General features: G+C 46.2%; 1 protein-coding gene across 1 annotated transcript in view; it reads left to right on the forward strand.

Moving 5' to 3' along the window:
• MCPH1 (microcephalin 1) overlaps positions 1 to 16,651 on the forward strand; it is a 221,921-nt gene that overhangs the window by 22,803 nt on the left and 182,467 nt on the right. The window contains exons 4-8 of the mRNA XM_065899863.1: positions 43 to 130; positions 3,138 to 3,252; positions 4,653 to 4,796; positions 8,398 to 8,487; positions 9,967 to 11,136. Coding sequence (XP_065755935.1) covers positions 43 to 130; positions 3,138 to 3,252; positions 4,653 to 4,796; positions 8,398 to 8,487; positions 9,967 to 11,136 — 1,607 coding nt within the window. The remainder of the gene's footprint in view (positions 1 to 42; positions 131 to 3,137; positions 3,253 to 4,652; positions 4,797 to 8,397; positions 8,488 to 9,966; positions 11,137 to 16,651) is intronic.

Below are 16,651 nucleotides of genomic sequence, written 5' to 3' on the forward strand. Positions count from 1 at the left end.
TCTAATAGAACATGGTCATTACCGTTCGCTTTGATCACACAGATGCAGGACAGCTGGAGTGCACATCGATGAATCGCTGTTCCCTGCAGCTGATCCCAGTGAGCACCTACCAAGCCTAATGAAAAAAAAAGTAAGTACGGGACTTCAGTGTGGACTCTGGCAGTCATCAATTTATTCATTTTTTTCTTCCTAGAAAAAAAAAAATTTAGAAACATATTCAAGAGTTGTCTTAGTATTGCTATTGATCGTATTATTCTTCTCACACAGCATTTTTTAATGAGTTATAGAGCTTACTTTATCCCATGAATGCTTTGATGTAGTTTGTGATAAATGGAAGAGACCGTTTGCCCAAAGGAGAACTAAAAGTTGCCAAGAAACTACCACCCTTTCAGGTGCTCTGGTAACTACTTCAGGATTCAGGTTCTTAACATCTGTAGTGAAATACATTTGATCTGTTTGGCTGGAAGATCTCAAAAGTCTGAGACAGAAATAGCTAAGTGTACACAGTTATTTATTACAGAAAATCTGTGCAAATATAAAGATGCTGCTTTCCTCTGAGGTCTGGTTCACGTTTGAACCACAACCCTTTTGGTTTTTTATTATTTAAAAGTTTTGATTGATTTCTGTATCTGAGGGTAAACTGTTCGCTGTGACATCAGTCACTTTGTTGTCATGTGAGAATCCCTGTTGGAGAGGAGATTTACAGACTTTCTCCACGCTGAGTGAGGCAGAGGAGAGCTGTAGATTAGGGAAGACATTCCCATGGATGTCTCCAAGTTTTATGAAATAGTAAATCCTGTGTCTCCATCACATTTCATCTCAGACAAGCTGGAACGCACCCGTGCAGTGATGGAAACTCACTTGTCTCCATCCAGATTGTGTCGGACGGTAGTGAAATGGAGCGTCTCATGACTCTGTGATAGACCAGCGGCAGCTGGTAGTACGTTGAGTGAACACAGATCAGACATATCGCTCCTAATTTCCCTTCCCTCAAAATAAGCACTTTTCAGTTTGACTTGGGTCCTTGCTGATCAGATGGTCTTCAGTACGTGTGCTTTGAGTGAACGAGGTTCTACTACGTGTACTATTTGGTGGGTTGCTTTTTCTTCTTCACTTAACCATGTGTTTTCATGTCAGTGTGTGTACATGGCTCCACTTCCTTCTGCTTTGCGTTAAACAGCGTGAATGTGTCTTGGATTCATGCACCCTTAGATCATGGACGATTTTTACGAAGTATGTTGTTTGTGTGATGTATTTGAGTTTATTTCTCCAAGCGGAATATCTAGAAAGGGACTTACAGTTCCACCAGCAGTGTACAAGGGTACTTTTTCTTAACACTGACCAATGCTGGATGTTACTCATCTTTTAAATTTTTCCTAATCTGAAGTATTAATAACGTCTGCTCGTACCCTTCACCACTTAAGGTTTTATTAGTCCCTACAAGCATTCCCTTTCCTTCCTTTCTCCAAATGCAGTTGCAGATTAAACCTGACTCCAGACCTTATTCTTTTGGTCTTTGGGGAGGGTCTCTGCTTCGCTCCCCTCACTCTGCTGCCAGCCTGACCCTCTTGCTTGCTGTTCTTCAAACATACCACGTTTGTTTGTGTTTTAGAGCCATTGCATTGCCTGTCCCTCTGTCTGGAACATACTTGCCCCCATCCATCCACAGATGGTTCTCTGACTTCCATAGGGCTTTGTACTGCTGGTCCTTTCTCACTAAGCGGCGGTTCACTCCCCTGTCTACAGTGGCAGGTCCTTCCCACCATGCCAGCCATCCTGAGCCCCCGGCCTCCTTTTTGCTTATTGTAGTACTTGCCCCTTGGTAACATACTGCAGAAGTGCGGGCAGCCAGACTCTCGCGAAGACCCCAGAACCCCGCGTGGCAGTGCTCCCGAGTCCACAGAGCGCATGCTGGTCCCCTGCCCCTGTTCTAACTGCATTACCTCTGCCAGAGACGGGGCCCTCCCACTGGTAATGGGCAGTGTTCACGAGCTTTGGGGGTAGAAACGCCCCGAGCACCAGGGGCCCATAGTTACAAAGCAAAACTGTTAAATTAGTGCCTTGCATGCTTTCCAGGTACTTCGGCAAAAACAGTTCAGGCCAGCTCCAGGCCTGCTGGAACTAATCCTCCTGACACACACACACGATGTAGTTTACTTATTTGTCATGTGTATTTTCTGTCACTCCTTCATAGAGTATAAGCTCCCTGATGCCGGGATCTTTCTTTGTTTCAAGACCAGTGACTGACACACAGTAACATTTTTGTTAAATGATGAATGAGTGCATTACTAACAGATAAATCAGGGTGCTGAACAAGAGCCCGGTGTAGCAGCAGCCTTGAATGGCTAAGAAGTTCTTCCTTTAGACCGGGACATATGTGAACACACTTGGGCTGGACGCCTAAAGAGGCCTGGACAGAAGACACGCTTCCCTAGCGTCCTTCAGAGACCCTCGGGTGTAGGAGTAACTGTAGGTGAAGTCGGTGTCATGCTCAGCTTTTGTATTTACGGTGGCAACCTGCCCAAATGGGCTCTTCCGCAGGGGACCTGGGGGCCTGCGGTGTAAAAAGTGCTAGGAGACATGAGGACGGTAGGGTGAGACGGTGACCCGGACATCACGTGTCCGAGGTTTCCTCATTCCCTACACTGTGGACGTGTGGTCACCGGTTTTGTTTTTTACTGGCTGAATGGAGTTGCTGTGATGTAAAGACAGTGAGACAAGATTAAATTATGGTTCTCTTCTTTGGTGGTTATAAAGTAATTACTTTCGTGTTTTATTGCTGTGTCATGACTTTTTAGGGAGGGGGGAGATAGACATGAAAGTAGCCAAAAATAAGGAAAAGGAGACTAATTTTGTTTAAGAATCTTCATGGAAACTAAGAATGCTGGGGTCCTGAAAATGCCTCAGAAAACATAGCTGCTTAGTGTGTAGCTCTTTATTCAGTCTGAAAATTCTGTCCATATTCTTACAGTTATAGGAAGAATAAACATTACAAATTCACATATAGTGGAGAAGTATCTCTTTAAGTAGGTTGTATTATGGATGTTACAAAAGATATCAGGGATGTGTATGGAAGGGTTCTTTTCCTGTCTTACACAATCGCAATACAGTATTATTTTTATGTCCTTTTTGTACAGCGCAAGTGTATGCAGCCCAAAGATTTTATTCCTAAAACACCAGAAAATGATAAAAGACTGCAAAAGAAGTTTGAGAAAATGGCTAAAGAGCTGCAGCAGCAGAAGACCGCTGCGGGTAAGCTGAGAGTGCAGGTCAGTCCCCGGTGCCTGTGTCTGTACTTCCGCAGCAGCAGAACTGAGCAGAACCTTTAGCCTGCGCGGTGCCACACGATGCCTTCCAGAACTTTGGCCGAATCCTTTGTTCTTGCGCTCGGTCATCCCACTGCTTGATGAATCGGGTGTCTCGGTGCTGTGCTGGTGCCTCCCTGACAAATCCCACGTGACCGTCTGGTCTGCTGCCCCAGACAGACGTGGAGCTCTCCTTGGCATCTGTCCGCCCTGGTGCCTGTCACCCGCCTGGACCCCAGACCTGCTCTGAAGTGGTCTCCCAACTCCTCCTCTGCCCTCTTCTCCCAAGCCCGCAGCACCCCATGTGGGCGTCCGGCAGCTCCTTGGCTGGCCTTCCAGCCGCTGTGTCCTTAGCCTCCACCTCCCTGCTTCAGTCAGAAGAGTGTACGTCCGAGCTCACGTGGCCGCCCCACCCGGGCTTTAACAGTCCTCAGTGTCGTCCTAAGGAAAAGATACTTAGGGTAAAATCCTGTACTTCACGTGTCCTGCAGCCGACCACGTCCTATCTGATCTGCCTGTCCTGCAGCCTCACCTCAGCTCTGCCCCTCTCTGCTGTCAGCCTTCATACCTCTGCCATTTGGCCATCTTTCCTGCACCAGTGATAGTGTATTTGGAAAGAATTCAGCAAAATGGTAATGATAGATTTTAAAAAGTTCTCTTTTTAGACCAAATTTATGTCTGAATTGTCTTTTAAAAACTACAACTATAAGGTATTAAAGATTCAACTAACGTATGTCTGCATATTGCCAGAAGTGCGGTAAAAGTTGTGCAGGCCTGAGAGTTGCAAAGGAGAGGCTATTGAATGATTTGTGGTCTGTTTTTTAAGGGTTGGGGGGGACAGGTGGTCAGGGTCCTAAAGTTCTTTCATTACCTGCAAGGTGTGGATTCCAGGAAGCACACCACTGTTCACCCCACCACTGAGCCCCTTACTTCACGGCCCAAGGATCCCCTGACCACCTTCCTGCCGCCGAGTTAACGTGCGGGTCTATGTGTGTGTCTGTCGAAAGGGAAGAGGAGGGCTTCCCTGGTGGCGCAGTGGTTGGGAGTCCGCCTGTCGATGCAGGGGACACGGATTCGTGCCCCGGTCCGGGAGGATCCCACGTGCTGCGGAGCGGCTGAGCCTGTGAGCCGTGGCCGCTGGGCCTGTGTGTCCGGGGCCTGTGTTCCGCGGCGGGGGAGGCCGCAGTGGTGGGAGGCCCGTGTACCACAAAAAAAAAAAAAAAAAAAAAAGAAAAAGGGAAGAGGAACCCATGGAGTAGGGGATAGGGGTGTCCTTAAGAGGAATCATATTGTTGAAGGAGGAAGGCATTTTTTTGAGATTAAAACTGGATTTTTGTTTCTTTTCAGATAATGATGTTCCTGTTCTCTTGTTTGAATCTAATGGCTCCTTGGTGTACAGTCCCACAGTTAAAATCTGCAGTGGCCGCCACAGTGCAATGGAGAAGAGACTGCAGGAGATGAAGGAGAAACGGGAGAATCTTTCCCCCACCTGTAAGTGACACTTCATACGATGGAAATTACAAAGTAGGTGAATAAATTGTGGAAAGGGTTTTTTTTTCCCCCTTTACGTAGCTATTTTAGTTAATTTAGATTATAATCCTTTTTTTTACCTCTGTCAGCGTAGACTTTGTTGATATTTTCTTCCAGAAAATCTTATGCTTTATTAAGATTTTTAAAGAGTATATTGGGTATGTAGTTTTCTCCAGGTTTAAAATCCTGTTGTTCCTTTGTAATTTTTCATATATTTGGGATTTTTTTTTAAATTAATTGGGCCCCTCTTTTGAAGGAGTTTGCTTTAGATTAAGTAATGCTTCAGTTTGTTTTCCTTTATTTCTTTTATCTTGAAAGTTTTTAAGTAATATACAGAACGTTGACCGGTAGTACATCGTTTGTAGTAAACATCCATCTTGGTTCCCACCTCATTCTCCTCTGCCCCTGGGTAACGCATGTTTTATGTTGATGTGTTTCTCCAGATCTTTTTCAGTGGGTCACATGTCTGTGTACACATGAAAAAGATAAGGCTTCTGTATTTTCCTCTGTGGTGGTGTAACTTTTCTTTACCTCAATTGGATCATGGCATACCTCTCATTTTCAGCTTTCTGTTTTTACTGAAGAGTGTATTGGTGTGGACCTGCATCTTTTTTTTATTTTAAGTTTTAAAGATGTCGCATAGTAGTCTAGACTTTTGATATTGAATCATCCGTCTGTTGCTGGATAGTTTTCCATTTTGTCTTCCTTTTTTTTTTAATTTTTGGCCTCGCTGTGCAGCTTGCGGGATCTTAGTTCCCCGATGAGGGAGGGGATTGAACTGCAGGCCCCAGGAGTCCTAGGCACTGGACCAGCCAGCGAATTCCCCCAGTTTTTCTTTATTAGAAACAGCGCTGCAGTTTTTATTCTTTTTAACTACACGGTATGGTGGTTCTTGTTCTTTTGTAACCGTTTTCCTCTCTGGACATAAGGCTTTTCCCCCCACTGTTTACTGTTATAACCCACACGCCAGTGGACATGCTTCTATATGAATCTTTACGTTCCTCTGTATTTCATGTATCGCAATAATAATTCATAAAGGCAGAATTTAAAAATTTTGGTAGATATTGTCACATTGCCCTTCAAAAAGTTTGTGTCATTTTACCCTTTGCCAGCTGTTTATAAGAACTGCAGTTTCACACCCTTGGGAAACTAGGTTAAGATACACGAACTCTGTTGTTTGTCATAATGCAGTGACTTTTGCGAAACAGAAATACTGCGTTTAAGGTAGACAAATCTGTTCTGTTTGTCTTTTCCTTCTGGCCTCTAGGATTCCTGTGATGCTTAGAACTCCTCCACCACAAGCTTTCAAAATTGTATTTTCTGCTATTACTTGTATGGTTTATTTTTAAGGTTAGTTGTTTCATCTGTCCTGAATTTATATCTATATTTATGCAATGGGCATGTGTATCAGTTAAGGTTAGTTGTGGCCGCCGGTAACGGATAAATGCAAAAACCAATGGCTGCACTTAGATAGAGCTGTGTTTCTCCGTCCTGCCAAAGAAAGAGGCAGGCAGGGTTTGGGGAGGTTGTTCTGTGGTGTCTTGGAGAGCGGGCTCCCGACCTCCTGCCTGGCTTCCCTGGAGCCAGCTCCCTGTGAGCAGCCTCACCAGCTCCTGCCGCTGCCGAGCTCTGCTGGCCAGAGCGCAGTCCTGTGGCTCTTCCTGCTTGCAAGCTAAGTGTGACCGTGTGTGGCCCAGGAGCTATGAAGGCAAAACACCACTCTGGATGAGCCAAGAAATACAATACAGTTCTTTGTGTTTGTACATCTAATTTAATCTGCCAGTTTAATTTAAAATGGACAGTGGCATTCAGGATGGCATAGCTAAGGGGACTGTGGTAGTTTTAGCCTAGGAAGTAGGAAACAAAATACAAGTCACCTGCAGGGCACTGCAAGCAAGACTGAAGAGTAGTCTTAACTAGGGTGTGTGTCTGCACTCATAAAATCAGGGTCTGTTGCAAGAGGCAGGTGGGAATGGCCATTGAGCTAGGTAACTAGCAGTGTTCCAGGGGACTGTCCAGATTGTTTTGACAAATCATTATATATGTGTGCAAACTAATTTGCCTTGAACTTTATTCCACTACTTTACAGTGTTAATTCTGCTACGTAACTGCCTCCCGCAGTTAAGTTTAAATTCAGCAGTTGAAAATGTTACCTGTGTGCTTACCTTTCTCATCTCGGTTTATTCTCATTTTCTAATCGTTCGCCCAAGTTTTCTCGGAAGTGTATCCTTTTAAGTCTCCTCAAAAAACATCTCTGGTGGGGGCTTCCCTGATGGCGCAGTGGTTGAGAGTCCGCCTGCCGATGCAGGGGACACGGGTTCGTGCCCCGGTCCGGGAGGATCCCACATGCCATGGAGCGGCTGGGCCTGTGAGCTATGGCCGCTGAGCCTGCGCGTCCGGAGCCTGTGCTCCGCAGTGGGAGAGGCCACAGCAGTGAGAGGCCCGCGTACCGCAAAAAAAAAAAATCTCTGGGGACTTCCCTGGTGGCGCAGTGATTAAGAATCCTCCCGCCAACGCAGGGGACACGGGTTCGAGCCCTGGTCTGGGAAGATCCCACATGCCGCGGAGCAACTAAGCCCATGTGCCACAACTACTGAGCCTGTGCCCTAGAGCCCGCAAGCCACAGCTACTGAGCCCGCGTGCCATAACTACTGAAGCCCGTGCGCCTAGAGCCTGTGCTCCACAACAAGAGAAGCCACCGCAATGAGAAGCCCGTGCACTGCAACGAAGAGTAGCCCCCGCTGGCTGCAACTAGAGAAAGCCCGCGCGCAGCAACAAAGACCCAATGAGCCAAAACTAAATAAATAAATTATTAATTAAAAAAAAAATCTCTGACCGTGAGACCGAGATCTCGCTCTTGTCTGTGCTCTGTTGCATGCACAGCCTTTGAAGGTGACGTCTGTGGCCTTAGCTGTTGAATCGCTGATCTCCTGGATGTTTTTCTGTGAAGCCCCTGCCCTCCGGACACTTGGGGCTGCGTAGTTCTTTGTTGCTGGGGCCATCCTGTGCCTGGCAGAGTGATCCGCAACGTCCCTGGCCCCTGCCCACTAGATGCCGGCAGCATGGCTCACTGTCCACCGCAGCCCCACCTGCGACGTCCAGCAGCATCTGCAGGGGCCAGGCCGCCCCTGGTTGAGAACCACTGCTCTGGTCATAGAGGCAGCTGTCTGTGATCATCATGGGAAAAGCCTTGATCGTTGAGAAGTGAGACTGACTGAAAGGTTCTCTACCCGTATTGAGCTTCTGCTTAGGTCTAGGCTGACCGACTTTCCAAGAGCCCTTCCAACTTTTATTATCCTAGGATTCTGTGCCTTTTTTATGATATGATTTGTATAAATTATATTTTAATGATTCTCATCATCTGTAATAGATTTGAGTAAGAAATCTAGAATAGCACGTATTAGGAATAAGTCGTGTGTGTGTGTGTGTGTGTGTGTGTGGGTGGGTGGGTGGGTGGGTGTGTCAGTGGCACAAGAGTGGAATGAGTGGACCTAGTATTGGCTTAATCTACTACCAGAGATCAGAGTTGTTATTTAATGAGGAGTTTTGATTATGTTTTCAGCTTCCCAGATCGTTGAAAAGTCTGACGATAACGCCGTTAACTCTCTGTGTGAAGCATCTTTGAACCTTTCACATGATTCTTTGTGTTCAGGTAAAATTATTTTCACAAAAGCTTCGTTTTGTGCATGGTTTATTCTTTAATCTCTTTGGTGTGTATTGAAATTATTTGCCCACGTATCTTAAGTAATCGCCATCTTTTTATTTCATACTTGATGCATGTGTTGCCTATAAGTTGGAAACAAGTGACAACAGTAACTAGCTCAGTTTCATCGTTGGCTGTGCTGTGGGCGCTGCTCGCGTGTCTGTGTCTCGTCTGATTGTCCCGTTAGCCCCGTGACGCAGGCCCCCTCGTTGTCCCCCTCCTGCCGGTGAGAAAGCCCGGCCAGCGAGAAGTCAGACAGCTTGTAAGAGGTCACACCGTTTGTGAGCGGCTGAGCCGGGCTTCGAAGTAGGCAGTCTGACCTCAGAGTTTACTCTCTTATGCTGTGTCATGCTGCTTGCCAGCCTTTTGAAAAGTGAGCTAAGCTTATTCAGCTGCTAAAATTAAACACGTCCTATGTTTCCAGCTGCTGACTTAGAGACACGCAGCACCACCCGCCCGCTGGGCTTCTCTCTGCTCCCTGGGGGCTGCCCCTCTCCTCCCTCTTTAAAAGTAGGGCCTTAATGGTGTCAGTCAGTAAGTTAAGACATCTCTGTTGCCTCTGGTGTGGAGATTCTATGAACTGGGGATCCTCCATCTGTTCAGCAAGCGCCGAGCCCCTATCAGAGGAGCCAGTGCTGGGCCAGTGGCTCCAGATTCCAGAGAGCAGTGTCTGTGCTGGGGGCCTCTAGGCTAGGGAGGGGGGCAGATAGGAGTATAAGCACAGGGCGGTGATACACATGCTCTTAAAGGTTTGGGTGGAATTCTGTGTAGCAGAGGAGGACGTGCGAGACCAGAGCTGGTGAAGTCTGGGAGGATTTGCAGAGGTCTGACGTCCGAGGTGGGTTTCGAAGGAAGGCTAGTGTTTATCCAGGTTAGAGCGTGGAGCAGGGGGAGTGTAAAGGCAGCTTTCGGGAGCTGGGCAGAGCTTCGCGTTACCCTCAAGAAACGTGTAGGAAGGTGCGTGGAGAACCAGAGCCCTGAGATGTGCCAGGCGGCTCCTGGAATATGAATACAGAGTGAGGCCTTTGGCAGGCAGCAGGGAGTCTGGGCAGCCGAGTTCATGGTGGTCGACTAGAGCCTGAATGCAGTGGTCCTTCATTCTCGGACTCCTGGCCTCCTCGAGGCCTCAGTGACGGGGTGCGGACGCTGTTCTTGGAGCGAGGTGCCCGGGCGTGTGAACATGCAGAGCACCACTCCCTCTCCGACCCCACCTTGTTCCACGCGCACGGGGAAGCCCGGGTCCCCTGGTTAGAAACGCCGGCCAGGAGAGTGTCCTCACCTGTCCTGAGAAGCGGGTGTGGGTGACGCCCTTCTGAAGCAGGAGCCGTGCTTAGGGAGGGTCGCTTTATCACGTTATGGGCGGACTGAGAATTAGTCTTGTAATAATGTGAACCATTAAAAAGTTGGTTCTTTATTAATGTTTTCCAGAGGACTCCTTTGCTGGTGTTCTACACTTGTCTTTTGATGATCTTTGTGGGAGCTCTGGATGTGGGACCCAGCAGAGGAAATTGGGAGGATTCCTTGATGAAAGTAAAAGCGCTGCGTGTGCTTCCTCAGCTGCGTTGAAAACGAGAAGTGTCCGTCCGCCAGCATCTCCCGGCTCCCTTGGTCAGTTAACCCTTCACCAGTCCCCCGGCAGTCTTTCCAAGGGAGACACCCACCGGCAGGGGGTTGCTGCGGGCCAAGTCATCACCCCCGACGTGAAGCCAGCACGGGAGCCGGCTGAGGGGGTGTTTGATGAGAAGAGGGGCCTGTCTCCTACGCCATCTGTAACGAAGGAGCCCGCCGGGGGCCCTTCATGTCCCCAGAGCCCCTCAGCCACAAGAAGAAGGGTGTCGGCGAACTCCAGTCCACCCCCGGAGGAGAGACTGAGCAAGAGGCGGTCCCTCAGGTGGCCCCCTGCGCCCCGGCTACAGCTGGAGAGCAGCCCGAAGTGCGCAAGCAGCTCTGCCGTGGAGACTCTGGGCCGCGGGGAGTCCTCGTACGATGATTACTTTTCTCCCGATAACCTCAAGGAGAGGGACTCGGAGAGCCTCCTTCCCGGGGTGCAGCCGCCCGCCGGCCCTGCCCTGCTCCACTGCATGAGGAGCCTTTCCAGGAGAGAGAGGACCAGCCTCCTGGAAAGGGCTGACTTCTCCTGCATCGGCAGAAGCCCCAGGTCAGCCGGTGGTACCGACTCAACGGTGAAGGCTGGCTTCCGTCTCCAGAAGCCTGCAAACTACGAAGCTGATCCGGGCTTGAGCAGCGTGACTTCTAAGGAAACGCCTGCTGCTGAAGGAACCCCAGGGGACTGTCCCCGGGCCGAGGCTCGGGGAGGGGAAGACGCCCGCCCGGGCGGGAGTGACTCTCCCCATACCCTCAATGGACTCACTCCTCAGAAGGGACTTCGAGGTGATTTTACTTCTTTGAAAGGAAGCAATAAAGAAGTGGAAGGATGGATTGACATAAAAAGCACACAGAAAGAAGATACTCCTTCTAAAATGGTGAATTCCCCTGAAGGTGAAGCACAAAGTGATGATAAGCTAAACTTTGTAGGCGACTGGGATGTGGAAAAGTCTGCAGAGGCAATGGAAGAGTTACCCCGAGGATGTAGTGAAAGTATGTGAACCTCCTTTACCGGTCTCTCCACTATAAGAATATGTAGTAGCGTGTCCATCTTCCACGTTTATCACAACTTTTTCATAATCAAAATTTCCTTTTTTCCCTTTTATTAAACTTTAAAGAATGTATGTTTGATATTTACAGTGATAAATTCTTTAACTTCTTGAGGAACAGACAGCTTACTGCCCCATGGAATTCCTAGGTTCCTTGGTCAAACCTGTTATTAGGAATACATTTCTCTAAGTCTTATAGGTGAAAAGAAAAGGTGATGTCTGGATGTGTTGTGTGAGTAGTGGACTAGAGTGAGCGCTTTTCCTTGTTTCAGTGCAGCCTGTCACTGCAGCATCACTGTGCAAAGAGGCACGTGAGTGGAGGTCTTTTAAAACTCTCAGTTTGTAATGGTGAGGCCGTTTATTTTAGAAGGGAAATTGAGGGGTGTAAGCCATTCATTCTGTTAAGAAAAGATAAATAAACCTGGAAACAAGTTAATATTTATTTTTGAAGAAACTGGGCAATTTAGCTATGAAGAAATTTTTTAAGTATTTTGTTTAAGTAAATAGTTCATTGTAACAGGCCTTATTAGATTTCTATTTATTTGCTTTAAGCACGTCATTTAAATAGATATATTCCTATCTGTAATTTAGTTGTAACCATAGTAATGAACTATGTCATAGCAAAAGTAGCAACAATTTTGCACTTTCTGATGATAAGCACAGACAGGTTTCAGCAATCAAAAGTGAAGAAATCTTGAACTTAAACCACCTTCACCTAAAGATTGGGTTAAAATTTCGGTAAGGCCAAGTTTATTCTTCATTATTTCTCTACTCCTTGAATCATTTTAACCACCCTTTTCAAGTTGGAGAAGTTATATGGATTGAAATATAATCACAGATGTATTGCATATCTTTTCCTTGGGTATGAACTCCCCAAAATCATCTCAGTAAAAGAATTTAATTTGTATATCATTAACCTTCTTTTTATGTCTGAGCTTTCTGATATATATAAAACTTTATTATATATTTATAAAATATAAAATTTGACATAAAACTATATTTTACATTCCATTAGGGTTGGTATGTGTTTTCAAAATATTTATTTTAAAATCATGTCAAGCCTAAAATTAATATAAAACAGTGAGTGTACGGAATTATTTTGGTAGCTAAGAATATCCCGTTCTTGAAGCTTACATTCTCGTTCTCAGTTTTCATCTTGTGTATTCTTTCAGCTTTTGAATAATGCTTAATGACATGCAAATATAAGTCAAGTAAAAAAAAAAAAAAAAAAAATCTGCTTCCAGGTGGTGTGAGCACCCTGCAGCCCCAGCGCTGCTCTGGGGCTCACCGCCACGTCCAGGGCCCCGAGGGGCCTGGGGCACGTGTGGTGAGGGATCACGGGCTGTAGGCAGGGCCCTGGCGTAACTGAATCTCAGAGATGGAATCAGATATTCTGTGTTCCCTAACGTAAGGACATGTAGATTGGTCTTGTTTTACGTCATCCCAAGAGAGAAAATCATTGAATTTAGGACAGGAAAAGACTTACCTATTGTCTAGCCTAAACCTAGGTCTTTGTTTTATGGTGGTAAAATAAAGACCCACCGATCTCTTAGGTGGTCCACAGTCAGTCCACCTGGCATCCCACCTCTCTCTGGGAGCCCCACCCCCACCCCAGGTAAAAGCACCCGCAGGCCACCTTAGACATTCGTAGATGCTGAAATTGCGAAGCGGTGAATCCCACTCTGTACTCCACGTTGTACCTCTGCAAATCTTTTATGTTGCAATAAAAGTCTTTTTTCAGTTTCTGTTTCCGTTCACTTTTACTCGTCACCCTTGTCAGTGTCTAAGATAGATACTGTGCAGCCAGGGTTGTGAGAAGAGGTTACAAAGACACTCACGATAAACGTTAACAGAACGAGAATGGAGGGAGAAGCTTCTGAGTTTTAGAAAAACAATAACCTTCGAAATCATATTAACCAATAATTGTATTCTTTCTAAGCTTTTCATTCTCTAGTTTCATAGAAACACACAAATACATGCTCAGTGTAAGAGAAACTGCTAAAAAGGGTAAAATCATCCTGTCCTACTCTCCTCATCTACCCCTTTTTGTTAGTTCATTTAACAGGGGTTCTGTGCACCTGTCGTGTCCCGGGTTCCCTTCTAGTTCCCAGGGAGACGGCAGAGAAGGAGGCAGCGCCCCCGCCCCCCAGAGGTTACATCCTAGTGAGGAGGATGGGACAGCAGGTGTACGTCAGCATCATGCCAGGTAGCGTGCCGCGTGAGACAAGGGCGCTGGTTAGGTTAGGGAAGGCCTCTCGGAGGAGGTGACCTTGGCTCACAGGCCTGGGCAAGGGAGAAGAGGTACCTTGTGGCTGGGTATCATGTTTCAGGCTGAGGAAGCAGCAAGTGCAAATGTCCTGAGGTAGAAAATGCCCACAAGCGCCGCAAGGAAGCCACCATAGCGACAGCTCTCTGGGCTGAGGGAGACGGGCAGGAAGTACAGTCAGAGAGGCCCCGACAAGCCTGGGGTGGCTTTGTTTTGTTTTCAAGTGTGATGAGCCACTGGTGGGTTTCAAGCAGGGAGTAACCAGTTGTGATTTTTGTTTTGGATGTAAGCCTGGGAGTGTCTGCTAGAGGCAGTCAGCCAGCAGTTGTGTTTCCTTCCAGACATTGTGTGAGTGTGTGTGTGTGTGTGTGTGTGTGTGTACAAACACACAAGTGCAAGAAGATGTTTTAGGGGGATTTTATCGCATACGTAGGATTACATTATCCTATTGCCTTAAAATCTGTTTTTTTGAAAAATACGTCGTTTCCATATCAGTATCAACAGAGCAATAGGTCTACGTCATTTTAAAATGTGTTTCAGGAGTCAATGAAATTTTTCTGTAATGAGTCAGATAGTAAATATTTTAGACTTTGTGGGCCAGGAGGCAAAATCAAGGTACATAGGTAGTTATACCATGAGAAAAAGACAATTTTACAAAATTTTTATCGGCTAAACTGAAAGTTGAGTATAACTTCTTTGTAATACAAGTTTTTTGTAATACAAGTCTAATGAGCGTAGAATTCTACTTTGGGGAAGGAATAACTTAATTGGGGTTCAGATTGAGTGATCTCATCAAAATTGATCGCTAATGTTTATTAAGGCTGACGTGTAATAAGATTTTATGTATTTCACCTTTGAAAATGCCGTTTCACACAGATAGCCTACCACTCCCAAAGCAGGCGGTTTTCATCGAGCACATGTTGCCTAGGAAAGATCTACAGGCTTTTATTAGTGTCCGCTACGTGTGCCCTGTAGCAGGTCCTCCCGGAGCAGGTGTAGCTCCTCCGCTGTGCAGTCGTGTGGGGTTTGAGTAAATCCCCTTTGCTCTTGCCTCAAGGTCTGCAAAACGTTGCTGGAACTGGAGCTTGCTCCTGGGAGATACATCCACATCAAATTAGCACGACAATGGAGATCTTCTTGTTTTAACTTCTGGCACCGCAGGACAGGAAGTATGTAAAAGCTGCTAGATGTCACTTACGTGTGGAAATGGCTTTCCACCCCCTGTGGCATTGCTGACCACAGCTCTTCGGATGCCCACCTGAGGTCGGTTTTCACTGTCAACTAGGTAAAGCCGATTCATCATCCTGAATTAGCGCACAGCTTGGCTGATGCTCGTTTCTCAGTAACAAAGGTGGCTGGAGTGGTCCCACGGGTGCCGCGTGGCCACCGGCAGGAGCAGAAGGAAATCCTTTCCACACCCACGCCCTCACTGTGGTCCTTGGTCTGAGAGAGGCTTTGCTGTGGATGACGGAATTGCATGTCAGCACAGACACGTGCCTTATCTAAACAGTTTGGCCATGTCCAATTAGGTTCTTTTTGATGAATCATAGTCACCAGTAGAGGTTGATGAGAAGGCTAGCTTGCCCTCTTCTGCAAGCTCTGTCTACCAGCTCTTATTGAAAGCAAGTCTCCAGACATGCAGACATTATAAAACATGATTGGCATGCAGATGGGGAACCGTCCACAGATCAGACCTATAAGCTGAAGTCCCAGGTCTTGTCCTTTAAGTTAACTGTCTGTACCTGATCTGAAAGGTTTAGTAGAGGCAGACGGGATTCTCGGGGCTCATTTCTGGAAACTGGGCAGCATCAGGCCACTAGATAACCCTCAGCCCTGCAGTTTCTCATAGGACCATTTAGGGACCAAGTCTTGGATATGACCCCTGGGTACCAGCTATGGCACATGCCCTACTCATACGTGGGTAGGAGGGCCCTGTGATATTTTAGCCAATCCATGAATTTAACTGAGAAACATTCCTGGCATCCATTACTCTGATGAACAAGCCGATGATATCACCAGTTACCACTCATTTCTTTCGTCCATTTTGCCAGTTAACAAAGCATCTAGTATTGGGCGGGAGGGTTTATAGGAGTTGTCTCTAAAGTGTGATGTTTCTGTGAGCTCACCACTACTGGCGGGGGTGTCTTGATAGGGAAGCAGTAGCTCACGTACTTCATGTCACACAGTCTGTGATGAAATGTGCTAACCTACAGCCTTCACGACACTGTGTTGCTCTGTCTTGGTGCACTAATCCTTGGGACAGAAATGGCAGGAGGGGTCTGTGCTGGCTTTGGTGGGTTTGTTGGTGGTCACTGCCTGTGTCTCTGAGCTGGGAAGGATTATGAGGCTTGGTCTCGGCTTTGAAGGACAAGGTGACATGAATAGTAGTGTCTGCTTGGAGAAGTGATTGACATGCTTCAGTAGCGGGTTTATCTGGATTATCACTTTAATTGGTGGAGAATTACAGGCAAAAATGCTATAATAATTGTCTGTAGAAGGTATTTTGTATATTTCTTCATTTGTAACCCCAGGCAGGGAATTGCTTTTATAATTTCAGATTTGTTTTGCAGCCTTTTGAGAAAGTGATAATCTTATTTTGATGTAACTGATAGATCTCACTGAAGTCATCAGCAGATATACCATTTTCAATTGAATTAATTAAAAATATTTCATACATGTTTTACGAAAACAAAGCCCAGCAAATTATAGGCACTTACATATTCTTATTCAGTGTAGAACATTTTGTATATTCTGAATATTTCTTCATTTAAGAGAAAGTATGATTTACTATTGTACCAAGTAGGTAGGCATACGTGTACATGTATCCCTTAAGTATTTAAAATTGAAGATTAATTATTGTACTTCTGGATAATTCAAGTAAAATACAAATATATTCAGAAGAGTGTTTCTCCACACCCTCTTCTCCAGAACCTGCCAGACCACTTACTGGAGGTAAGAAATCCTAACAGCTTGACGTAAGTTACTCAACCTATGTGGCTACAAGGAGGATATTAGAACCCACTGATTATTTGACTGCTTGATTTGTTTATTTGTATATTTATTCATTTATTCGCTAATCACCTATGTCCAGCACATAAGCACAAGGGGAGTTAATGATGTAAAGCTCTGTCCCTTTCCCTTCAGGAGCTTAGACATGCAGGGAAGACGGAGTCAAGTTAATCCATATACGAGG

This window comes from Phocoena phocoena, chromosome 21 (assembly GCF_963924675.1).
Source record: "Phocoena phocoena chromosome 21, mPhoPho1.1, whole genome shotgun sequence".
Taxonomy (NCBI): domain Eukaryota; kingdom Metazoa; phylum Chordata; class Mammalia; order Artiodactyla; family Phocoenidae; genus Phocoena; species Phocoena phocoena.